Source organism: Schistocerca nitens, chromosome 7, assembly GCF_023898315.1.
Source record: "Schistocerca nitens isolate TAMUIC-IGC-003100 chromosome 7, iqSchNite1.1, whole genome shotgun sequence".
NCBI lineage: Eukaryota > Metazoa > Arthropoda > Insecta > Orthoptera > Acrididae > Schistocerca > Schistocerca nitens.
This window is the reverse complement of record NC_064620.1, coordinates 105,706,098-105,719,437: the sequence shown is the minus strand read 5'-3', so window position 1 is coordinate 105,719,437 and position 13,340 is coordinate 105,706,098. Positions and strand designations below refer to the sequence as shown.

The window sequence follows — 13,340 nt, the reverse complement described above, 5'->3', positions numbered from 1 at the left end:
CTACTACTACTACTACTAATTCTACTAATTAATAGTGGCAGACGGGGATGTGAATCTGGGACCCTGGTTTGAGTCCCGTTCTGACACATAGTTTTAATCTATCAGGAATTTCAGTTTATATTTATACTGCAGCTACCACATCAGTCATATCAAGTGGTGTTTGGCAGGAAATTTCACCAGACCTAACCACCTTGAACAGTTTGTGGTTATCTGAATTCTTGTGATACATGATGGGGCTGTGAGGAAACAGATTGAAACAGTGAGGCTGTTCTTTCGCTAATGGAAGAGCAAAATGCTGTGTTGTTATACAACGTTTTGTCCATGATGGTACTTCCATCTTATCAGACAAACTCGACTCTTTCAAATGACTCAGTGAGGTCAGATCGTTATCCCATCCTGATTGCTTTGACAACAGACTTGCCCCCTCCACTTCACATAGCTGTGCCAAGAAGTTGTAATTGTGGAATAGCTAACTGGGAAAATTATATGAGACTTGGCTAAAGGAGGCAATTTCCTGACAGATAACTTTAGGTTGTCAAAAATCCAAACTTGAGAGACACCCTGCCCCCCCCCCCCCCACTTGTTCAGTTAATAAGTGATGTTCAGAAGCCTCTTTAGAACAATTATCATTTCTCTCTTAAAATAAAATGCATAGTGCTGAGTAGTAACTGCTACTTAACATACTTAACAGGAAGTTTAACTACTACTCATTTCACTGGAATAATTCTTTTCTCAGCTTCTCACTTTGTGCAACATCTGCCTGCTTTCCATAAATGAAATGTCAGACATGAACAACATATTCATAGCATCCATGCAGACACAGTGCCAATATGCAGTGAAAATATCCATTAATGGATGAAAGTTAACTGTTCAACCATTTGTGGGCAGCACTTTATCTGTTCTGATCTCTGAGCACAATAGACATCCCCCCCCCCCCCCTTTTTCTGCTCTCAGAAGATTGTGGTTTATGGATTGGAAATGCAGCAGGTGATACAGTATGTTAATGTCACAGATGTACTTCCATGAAACAGTCTCCTCCAATTACCCCCGTGGGATAGATGTTAGAGATTCCCCAACTTGCTTATTTGACTCAACAACAGAAAGTTATTTGAATCACATTTTATTATCTGTAATTAGTGTCACAATCAGCAAGTACCCTTGTGCAAGAGGCCATGCAAACCAAATAACCAATCTCCCATTAATATCACCACTATCTGTGCATCAAAAAATGCAACTCGTAAAATAATCATGTCATTTTTCAAGACTGTACTTGAACATATAACTGAATGTGTTCCCATGGAGAACTTCTGTTCTCTATAACCTATTGTCTGTCAAATGATAGTGCCGTATTGATTTATTCCTTAATCTTTTATCTGCTGAAAGGCCTTATACAGCCAAAAAATAATATTCCTCCCTCATCCTCAGTGATGTAAATGAATTTTATTTGTTGCCAGCTACTATGTGTTCTCTATAAAATGCAATAAAATTGTTTTTATTATCACCTGCATTTATATAATATGGTGCATGGTAGGTATACCCACCACCAGTCAAATAAAATGAAACATTATTTCCTTACAATACTTTTTCCAAATATGTGCAAACTATTAAGCAACAATGCAGGAAAAGATAGATTGCTACTTACCAGACAGGCAAAATTAAAGGACACTTAAACAATGCTTTCAGTCATAGCCTTCATCAGCAAAATACAAACAGAGAAACACACACCATTCATACACACAAGCAAGCACACCTCCTGGACATGTGAACACCAACACCTGCACCTCAGGCCACAATGCAACTATCACATGAGATGGAAGCAGGAGTCTGGAGGGGGCAGGGAAGGGAAAGGGATAGTAGTATATGTGTGGGGGAGAGAGGAACATGCCTGGTGGAGTGTGCAAGGACTAGAATGCCAACAGGTGCAGTGTCTGGAGGTTGTGAGGCTGGGAGGTGGGGGAAAAAAGGAGAGGAATGCGGAAAGATGAGCAGGCGTGTTGGCAGAGGGTAGCATACAAAGAGGCTGGGAGACAAGAATGAGGAGGAGATGGTAGGACAGAGAGGGTGGGACTGTTGGGTGGAGGGTGTGGGGACAGTAATTTACCATAGGTTGAAGTTGGGTTAATTACAGCAGTGGAGAATGTGTTGTAAGGGTAAATCCCATCTGTGCAGTTGAGAAAAGCTGGTGGTGGAGGGAGGATCCAGATGGTTCAGGTAGTGAAGCAGTCATTGAAATCAAGCATGCTAAGCTCAGCTGCACATTGTGCAACAGGGTGGTCTACTTTGTTCATGATCACAGTTTGGCAGTGGCCGTTCATCATAATTGGTTAGTATTCACACCAATATAAAAAGATGTGCAATGATTGCAGCATAGCTGGTAAATGACATGACTGCTTTCACAGGTGATCCATCTACTGATGGGATAGGATAAACCTTTGACATGACTGGAATAGGAAGTGCTGGGTGGGTGGATTGTGCAGGTCTTGCACGTGGGTCTTCCACAGAGGTATGATCCTCATAGCAAGGAGTTGGAATTGTGAATGGCACAGGGATGGACTAGGGTGTTGTAGAGCTTGGGTGGGCAATGGAACACCACTTTAGGAGGGGTGGGAAACATCTCGAGTAGAATGTCCCTCGTTTCAGGGCATGATGATAGGTAATCAAAGCCCTGGCAAAGGATGTGGTTCAGTTGTTCCAGTTTAGGTGGTACTGGGTGATGAATGGGGCACTCATTTGTGGCCTGTTGTTGGGGGCTGTGGGAGGATTGGGGAGGTGAGGATAAATGGTACAGGAGATCTGTTTGTGGACTAGATCTGGGGGATAGTGCCAGTCTGTAAAGGCCTTGATGAGACCCTCAGCATACTAAGCAAGAGAGTTCTGGTCACTGCAGATAAGCTGTCCCCAGGTGACCAGGCTGTGTGGGAGGGATTTTAAGTTTGAAAGGGATGACAGCTTTCAAAATGCAGGCTAGATTACAGGCAGTTGGTTGGAGCTGTCAGTCAGTGATGGCCAAAATTCTTTCAGTGGGGGCACAATAACCATGCACAATGGGGTGTCCAGAATGAATTTTGGGGAGCATGTAAAAGGTTGGTGTGCGGGATGTCATAAGGGTAAGGAGGGAAATGGATTTAGAGGAGAGGTTCCGGGAAGGACCTGAGGCTTTAAGCAGGTATTGGAGGTTTTGTTGGGCTGCTGGAATGGGATCACTCTGGCAGAGTTTGTAGGTGGAGGAGTCAGATAATTGGTGGAGGCCCTCTGCTAGATAGTCACTCCAGTTTGTAACAACAGTGGTAGAACCTTTGCCTGCAGGTAGGATGATTAGGTCAGGATGTGTTTTGAGGTTGTGTATGGCTATTATTTCTTCTGCTAAAAGGGTGGTGTTCTGAGAAGGGATCTGGGGAAGGATGGTGAGGCTAAGTTGGAGGTAAGGAATTCCTGGAAAGTGGGAGCAGTTGGGGGTAGACAGGATCACTATTGGATGGCGGTGTGAACTGGCAGAAGCAGGATTCAATGTTGGAATTAGGTTGGTTTTGGAGGGTGGGATTGTCAGCAAAGAAATGCTTCTAGTGCAAGGATTGGGAGAAGTCCAGCATGGTTAAATTTGGGTGTTCAGCTAATGATGAGGTATTTGGCTGGGGCTGAAACTTCTGTGAAGCTGATAGTTTAGGAGGAAAGTTTAACGACAGTGTTACAGGAATGTTTCAGCTCTGGATTTGGTGGCGTGTTGGTAGGGAGTTTTAGGGGATGTGGCAAGTTGAAAATGTCAGCAAAGCAGCTAGGTTCCACCACCATCATTATGAATCATGGTGGCTATTTGGCAGAGGGTGTTTGCCAATTATCTGACTCCTTCACCTATAAACTCTGCCAGAGTGACCTCATCCCCGAAGTCTGTCACAACCTCCAATGCCTACTTAAAGCCTTAGGCCCTTCCCAGAACCTCTCCCATGAACCCATTTCCCTCCTCATTCCTATGACCCTCCACACACCCACCTCCTACATGCTCCCCAAAATCTCCAAACCCAGCAATCCCGGATGCCCCATTATGGCTTGTTTTTGTGCCCCCACTGAAATAATTTCAGCCCTCATTGACCAACACCTCCAACCAGTTGCCCATAATCTAGCATCCTGCATCAAAGATACCAACCACTTCCTTCACTGACTCTCCACCATCCCCACCCCTTTACCTCCTGGATTCCTAGTCATAACTGTTGACATCACCTCCCTGTATACCAACATCCCTCATACCAATGGTCTTATTGCTATTGATCACTACTTTTTCCAACATCCTTCAGACCCACTACCCCATTCCTCATACACCTTTCAACTTTTTCCTAACCCACAACTACTTCTCCTTTAGAAGGGAGGTATGCAAACAATCCACAACACAGCTGTGGGCAATCTCCTATCTGGACGTAGAGTCAAGACACCCTATCGTCGTTCCTTCACAACCTCAACGTCTTCTCTCCCACCCGCTTCACCTGATACTCCTCAAGCCAACTTGCCACCTTTGTAGAGGTTGACCTCCTCCTCCTTTCTGATGGATCCATCAGCACCTCTGTCCATATTAAATCCACCAACCACTGACAGTACCTGCATCTTTGAGAGCTGTCATACCTTCCACACCAAAAAATCCACCCCATACAGCCTGACCACCCAGGTACAAAGTATCTGCAGTGACAAGAACTCCCTTGCTCAGTATACTAAGGGTCTCACCAAGGCCTCCACAGACATGCACTATCCCCCGGACCTAGTCCGCAAACCGATCCCCCATCCCTGTTCTCCTCACACCCCCAATCCTCCCACCGCCCCCCAGGAACGAGCCACAAAGGGGTGTCACCTTTGTCACTCAGTGTCATTTAGATTGTAACAACTGAACCACATCCTTCACCAGGGTGTTGGATTATCTATCATCATGCCCTGAAATGAGAGACATTCTACCAGAGGTGCTTCCCACCCCTCCCTAAGCTGGTGTTCTGTCATCCACCCAACCTCTACAACATCCTAGTCCATCCCTATGTCTCTCGCAATCCCAACCCCTTGCCACAAGGATCATATCCCTGGGGGAGACCCAGGTGGAAGACCTTACCAGTCCATGCACTCAGCACTACATATTCCAGTCCTGTCACAGGTTTATTCTACACCATCAGGGGCCAGGCCTCCCTGAAAGCATCCATGTCATTTACCAACTGTGCTGCAATCATTGCACAGGTTTTTATATTGGTAGGACTACCAACTAGCTGTCCTCCAGGATGAACAGCCACTGCCAAATGTGACCAGCTTTTCTGAATTGTACAGATGGGAGTTATCCTTACAACACATTCTCCACTCCTGTAATTAACCCAGACACAACCTAAGGCATCATACTGTCCCCACACCCTCCACCAACATTTTCCACCCCCTCTGTCATATTATCTCCTCCCCGTTCTCATCTCCCAGCTTCTTTGTTTGCCACCCTCTGCCAATTCACCCGCCCGTCTTTCCCCCCTCCTCTCCTTTTTGTTCCTTTTTTCCCCATCTCCCTGTCCCACACCCTCCTGACACTTCACCTGTTGGCACTCTAGTCCCTGCACACTCCCATCAGAGAGCGTTCCTCTCTCCCTCCACCCATACACTACTATGCCTTCCCCTTGCCCGCCCCCTCCAGATTGCTGCTTTCATAACGTGATGATAGCTGCATTGTGTCCTGAGTTGTAGGAGTTGGCAGTCATGTGCGCATCAGTATGCTTGCTTGTGTGTATGAATGCTGTGTGTTTCTCTGTTCCTGTTTTGCTGTTGAAGGCTGTGACTGAAAGCTTTGTGTAAGTGTCTTTTAATTTTACCCGTCTGCAACATAATGTGTCTTTTTACAGTAAGTAGCAATCTATCTTCTCCTACATTGTTGATATTTCTACTTGGAGTTTCCATTGTTTAAACTATTAAACATACAGGTAAAGAGCAAATGACATTCATTGGGCATATAATCTGAGGTAAGGTTGAGAAAAATCACTAGAGTAAGCCATTAAGCTAGTTTTTATTTTTATTTTTTTTTTTTTTTTAAAGTAGGTAGTAAACTGTTTCTTTCAATTTTCTCTGAAGCAGTTGAAGATACATAAAAAATGCATGTGTACCTTTTTTGTGAAAACTTGACATGGTGTCAGGTGGAGATAAATCTGTGACAACTGTTTTATTTTTAATACTTTGTAAAGAAAGATACAACAATAGACTGTAATAAAAAAATTATATGTATGTACCTTTTCTGTAAGTAGATGGCTGAAGGTACAGAAAACATACATTTGTGCATTTCTGCAGAAAATTACATTAAGAGTCAGGAATTTTGCTGTTGGAAATGACAGTAATGAGTCAGCTATCATCCAAAACAGAAAAGTAATTGGAAATTTCTTGCTGGAAGTTTGTGCTGACATATCACTGTAAGTCGTCTTGAGATGGTGAAAATGTTCACAACAGCAATAGGCCTAAGTGGGAACCAGATGTAATTAGCTGTATTCACACAAATTTTGAGCTGTGGTTCAGCAGATAATGTGCTGTTTAGTAACAAAAATATGGATGCAGACAACAGCACATTTTTATGTTAGCATAGATTTGCAGCTCACACAGAGTTTAACTAATTGGTAGTTTATAATCCATATGTATTTAATGATTTCACAGTTACTGATGCATAGTGCTGTTAAATTTGTTAGGACAGGTACAGAGATAGTACTGAAGGCTGCACGTCGTCAATGTCGAGCCCATTCGCAAGCTCTGAAGGCCCACCTGGCAGATGCATTGTCTCGGGTCAGGCAAGGCCTCGCGGCATCTCATGCACCTCTGGCCAGAGTTGGATCAGCCAATGGGTCTGGGCAAGTCGACACACTCTCCAGTTCCTTACCTGAGATGCAGGCCTCTCTAGTGCTTGCCACTGTCGAAAAAGTGAAAGGCATCCTACAGGATTTATTGGTATGTTTCTCATTTTCTTATGTGTAATTTAATGCTACATAGCAGCTTTTATAGATGTATGGAATTAGACTATCACCATTATTTATTTGTCATACAGCACACGGCAAGTGCAATAAATGCCCATCAAACAGGCAAGACAATTAATACACATTATGCTTCACTCCTTCCTGGGTCAAACACTCACCATATCCTTAGCACACTACAAAGAGTACTTATGCCCCAGCCACTCTGTCATCCCATTTGCACCAATGTCCAACTTACTTGCGATATGGCAAGTTTTGGCTAAGTGTGATTCTGGAAAACTTAGGTCCTTGTGCTGGCATTAGCTGTGCTGTTTATCAAGTACTGTTATTTGTATCAGCGGATCAGTGACCATAAGTGGGAATATTGAAGAAACATCGTATGTCATAGAGAGTGGGGATCTTGGATTTGTTTACTCGATAACTGATGAATCAACCTTGTGTGAACGTCCATTCAGAGTCAAGATGATAAAAAAATTTAAGGAGATTTAATATCTGAGTATTTCAGTCTACATCTACTTAAATGTACTACAAGCCACCACATGTTGCATGGTGGAAGGTACCTTGTACCACTACTAGTCATTCCCTTTCCTGTTACACTGGCAAATAAAGCAAAGGAAAATGTCTATATATATCCTTATATATGAGCCCTAATTTCTCTTACCTTGTCTTTACAGTCATTACATTAAATCTATGTTGGCAGCAGTATAATTGTTCTGCAGTCAGCTGCAAATGCCAATTCTCTACATTCTCTCAATAGCTGTTCAAAAAAAGAATGTCATCTTACCTCCTGGGATTTCCAATTGAGTTCACAAAGCATTTCTGTAATACTTGCACATTTGTCAAACCTACCAGTAACAAATCTAGCTGCTTGCCTCTGATTGGCTTTGATGTCTTTGTTTAATCTGACCCGGTGTGGATCACAAATACTCCAGCAGTACTCAGAAATGGCTGCACTAGTGTTCTATATGCAGTCTCCTTTATATATAAGCTACAATTTCCTAGAATTCTTGCAATAAATCAAAGTCAGTCATTTGCCTTCCTTACTACAGCCTTATGTGCTTGCTCTGTTTCATATCACCTTGGGATGTGATGTCTAGATGTTAAGTCACTGTTACTGTGTCAAACAGCACACCACTAAAACTGTATTTGAACTTTAAAAAATTGTTTTTCATATTCATCGTCATTAACTTACATTTTTCTACATATAGAGCAAGCTGCCATCCATCACACCAAATAGAAATTCTGTCTAAGGCATCCTGTATCATCCATCAGATAAATAAATAAATGTCATGTGGCGAGGGCCTCCCGTCGGGTAGACCGTTCGCCTGGTGCAAGTCTTTCGAGTTGACGCCACTTCGGCGACTTGCGCATGAATGGGGATGAAATGATGATGATTAGGACAACACAACACCCAGTCCCTGAGTGGAGAAAATCACCAACCCAGCCGGGAATCGAACCTGGGCCCTTAGGATTGACAGTCTGTCACGCTGACCACTCAGCTACTGGGGGCGGACATCCATCAGATCATTTATGTATATGTAGAATGAGAGCTGTCTTACCACACTTCCCTGGCGTACCCCTGGTGATAACCCTGTCACTGTTCAACACTCGCCATCCAGGACAGGTACTGGATTCTATTACTTAAGAAGTCTTTGAGCCACTCACATAACTGAGAACCTATTTTGTATTAATAGAGAACCTTGCAGTTTTTCAGAGTATGAGAATGTAATTATAAGAAATAAATGTCTGAAATAAGAATTGCGGAGAGAGTTCATAAATTCACTTTTTTCACAACAGCAGGGAATTTTTATGAGTCTGACAGGGTAACCAATTTCAGTTAAATTGGCTTATGGGATTCTAAAATTTCGAAATTGCCTTTAAATGTTCCATCATCATTCGGGTATGCATCTGGGACAGTATAATTTCTTCTTCCAGTTTTTCTGCTGTTTATCTTACAGCCATCTTCAAGGTGAGTTGGTGACAAAATTAGAACTACTTGACTAAACACTGTGAAGTAATTGCATGTGCATCAGAGATAGGATTGTCAACACAAGAATGTCTGTCATAGATAAAACTGTATGCACCTAAGAATAAAACATAGTGTTGTGACTTGCCAATCTTTCAAAGTGCCGCCGCGCAGGTACGTGTGTCCTCTACATGCAGCACTGTATGCCAGCCATGCAGCAGCAGCGCCACCTAAACAGCCAGCCAGCCAGTGGCCACTAGACTTGGATTCAGTTATGATTTGACTGTTAAAATGTACACACATCTTACTCTGTTTACTTGATCTGTGACTTTCATGTATTGCATCTTCCTTGAAATATATTTGTTCAACTTGAAGTTATAACAATTGACGACGAGGTAGTGATTTTTCTTTTCCATCGTTGACCCACATGTTTCCATGGCTACTTTAGAGCAACTATTTCAAGGTCTCATAGAATAGCAAACGCTTCTCACAAATGCGATTCCTGATTTCGCCACGGCATCAAATGCGGGGCATCTCTCATCGTTGTCTCTACCTCCTTTTCCTCCTTATGACGAGATGGCGGAAGACTGGTCTGATTACGAAAAACGTCTTCGACAGCACTTCTTGGCCTTTCATGTCGCGGACGAACAAACATATAAGTCTCTGCTCCTTTCATGGATTCCACCTCAAATGTATTGGTTGTTGTCGCACTTGGCTCCTTTGAAAGATCCTGCGTCTTTGTCCTTTGCTGAAATGTGCTCACTTCTGCCCATCTATTTTCAAAAGCAAACGCATGTGGTAGCCTCTCGTGTTGCCTTTTATCGTTGTCAAAAAAAAAAAAAAAAAAAACGAATCAATCCTATCGCGCTTGGCCTGCTGAACTTCACGGCCTCATTAGAAAGTGTTAATTTGTTACTGAAGTTCACAAAGAATCCTACGCCGATTCCATGGTACGGGATGCTATTATCTGATCGGTGCCCGACAAAGAAGTTAGGCAACGTGCCCTTCAGTTGGCAAATCCGACTCTAGGTGAAGTCATATCCATCGCTCAGTCTTTTGAAATTTCTCATGCCGCTGGAGCGCAAATAGAGGCATGGGGCGACTTCGGGGAAATGCAACCTCTGTGCGATGATGACGAAGCGTGTGGTGTGTCCCCGTCGGCCAACGAGGCCACCATACGCTCCCAAGCGCAGCCGCAGCCTCAGCCTAGCTGTAAACAATCCTCTAAGAAACTGCAGCAAAACCCAAGGCAACTTCCTTCATGTCCGCGGTGTTTTACTAAACATTCATGAGAAGATTGTCCACAACATTGGGCCATGTGTCACAAATGCAAAAAGAAGGGTCATGTGTCATCCATTTGCAAATCCGACCGCATACATGATGTTCATGAACATGACGCTGATTCTGATTCTGTGTTGTCTGTCAATTGTACTACTTCCCTTTCAGGGAAGTTATTCCTCACTGTCCAAATACTTGGTCGAGATGTTCGCATGCAGGTGGATACTGGTTCTGCTGCCACTATCATCAATTCTCAGACGTACCTTCAGTTGGGTTCTCCAGTCCTGTCACTAGGCAATTACGGACTTACAATAAACAGAAGAAGATTTCTTTCTTGGGACAATTTGATGCTGAGGTATCTTACAAATCTGTCGTTCGCACTGTTCCCATATTTGTGGTCGGCCATAGTAACAAGGAGAATCTTTTTGGTTTCGATGCCTTTCGTGTTTTTGGGTTCTCCATAGACGACTCTGTCAATATCGTCTCTGATGCTATTCCTTATGCTCAATTGGATTCCTTGTCGACGACATTTTTGTCCCTTTTTTCTCCTGGGTTAGCCCGTGCAAATGACTTCGAAGCTCATATCGTGCTCAAACCCACTGCTCGGCCTAAGTTTTTTCGGGCTCAGCCCGTTCCTGTGGCCCTTTGTGGTCAGGTAAAATGGGAGCTGGATCGTCTCACTGCTTCAGGGGTCTTGCTTCCTGTCACTTCCAGTGAGTGGTCCTCTCCTGTCGTTGTCATTGCTAAGCTAAATGGTGATATTCATCTCTGTGGCAATTTCAAAGCCACTGTAAATGCTCAATGTCTTATCGACACTTACCCAATGCCTCAACCTGAAGAATTGTTCACTAAACTTGCTGGAGGCCAGTATTTTTCTAAACTTGACCTGTCAGAAGCTTATCATCAACTTCCTCTCGATGCTGCTTCCCGGCAGTTTCTGGTACTTAACACGCCTTTTGGTCTCTATCAATACCAACGATTGCCATTCGGGGTTGCCAGTGCCCCTGCTCTCCTTCAGCGATTCTTGGAACAATTATTGCTCACTGTCCCTGGGTGTATAAATTACCAGGATGACATTGTTGTCACTAGCTCCACCACTGATGAACATCTTCAAAATCTCCACACACTTTTTCATGTCTTACAGACTGCTGGTCTTAAGTGTAATCTTCAGAAATCAAAATTTTTTCAGGCATCTATCACGTACTTGGGGTTTCAACTCTCTCGGGATGGTATTCGGCCGCTTCAGCAAACTGTCGCTGTGATCGATGCCCTTCCTCGCCCTACATCTATTAAGGAACTGCAGGCCTTCTTGGGGAGAATAGCATACTATCACAAGTTTTTACCATCTGATGCTTCGGTGGCTCAGCCGTTGCATAAAAATGTGCCTTTTCACTGGTCTGTGTCATGCGATGCGGCTTTCTATAAATTGAAGACTATGCTGAAACAGGCCCCGTGCCTGGCTACTTATCGACCTGGCCAACATCTTGTTCTTGCCACGGATGCCTCTCAATACGGGGTCGGTGCAGTCCTTGTGCACCGTTTTTCTGATGGTTCTGAACAACCCATTGCTTATGCCTCCAAAACCCTCACGGATGCCCAACAAAAGTATTCTCAAATTGAAAAAGAAGCTTTGGCCATTATTTATGTTCTTCATAAGTTTGGTGTTTTTCTCTATGGATCCAAATTTCATCTTGTTATGAATCACAAACCACTTGTTTCCTTGTTTCATCCATCAATGTCACTTCCCGACAAGGCTGCACACCGCCTCCAGTGTTGGGCTCTTTACTTGTCTCATTTCAATTATGAGATTCATTTCTGGCCAACGGCTCAACATGCGAATGCTGATGCACTGTCTGTCCTTCCCATGGGTCCTGATCTGGCATTTGATAGGGATGAACTATAGTGTTTCCACCTGGATGTTGCCGAGCAGCGGGTTGTGGACGGGTTCCCCATCACTGGGGACCAGCTGGCGGCTGCTACGGATTCTGACCCTATCCTCTCCCGGGTTTTACGATGTTTTCAGAAGGGTTGGCCAGATCATCTGTCCGCTAAGACTTCTGATCCGTTGCGGAACTGCTACGCTTTGCGTTACCGCATCACGGCTAGGAATGTTGTTCTCCTCCTCTCCACTGAAAATGCTTCGCTGCATGGTGTGGTACCTGCGTCTTTGCATGCTTTGGTCTTGCACCTCCTTCACCAAGGGCACTGAGATGTCTCTCGCACAAAATCTCTGGCGCGCCGTCATGTGTACTGGCCTGGCATTGACTCTGAAATCGCACACACGGTCGCTGCCTGCAGCCTTTGTGCGTCACTGGCCACCGCCCCGTAGTCATCTTTGTCACCATGGCCTTCGCCTGAGAAGCCCTGGGAGCGTATTCATGCTGACTTCGCGTGACCTTTTTTAGGTACTTATTGGCTTGTTATTGACACCTACTCTAACTTTCCTTTCATTGTCCGTTGCACGTCGCCTACCACCACGGCAACCACCAATGCTCTAGCTCACATTTTCTCTTTGGAAGGCCTTCCCTCTACTCTTGTTACTGATAATGGTCCGCAATTTGCCTCTTCCAATTTTGCGGATTTTTGTGCCCGTCACGTTCCATCCACCATCAAACGGTGAGACTGAACGACTGGTCCACACATTTAAGGCTAAGATGAGGAAACTCCTGACTTCTTCTGCTGATGATGATGCGCTTCTCCAATTTCTGGCTTCTTACAGTTTCACCCCCATGGGCGACCACAGCCCGGCTGAGCTCTTACATGGCCGACAGCCCCGCACGCTACTTCATCTTTTGCGGTCTTCCACCTCATGGCCGCGGGTGCCTTTGCTTGGCCGGTTCACCGCCGACGACCTTGTATGGGTATGGGGATATGGCAGGAGGCCAAAATGGAGTCCTGGCTGCATCTTACAACACCATGGCCAATGCCTGTATGAAATCCAGATGGACACAGGTGTTGCAGTGCATCATTTGGACCAGCTTCAGCCTTATGCGCCAGCAACGCCTGTTCCAGATGCCGCTACACCACCTTCGGCACTACTTGACGCTCGGGATACTGGAATCTCTCATTACTCACAACGCAGTCCTCTCACCATCATATCGGTGCCAGCACAAGAACTGACGCCACCAGGAGACGTGCCCATG

At 44.5% G+C, this 13,340-nt stretch overlaps 1 protein-coding gene across 1 annotated transcript in view; it reads left to right on the top strand.

Annotated features, from left to right (window-relative positions):
* LOC126194727 (vacuolar protein sorting-associated protein 51 homolog) overlaps nt 1-13,340 on the top strand; it is a 106,166-nt gene that overhangs the window by 68,286 nt on the left and 24,540 nt on the right. Inside the window, exon 9 of the mRNA XM_049932979.1 lies at nt 6,675-6,930. Coding sequence (XP_049788936.1) covers nt 6,675-6,930 — 256 coding nt within the window. The remainder of the gene's footprint in view (nt 1-6,674; nt 6,931-13,340) is intronic.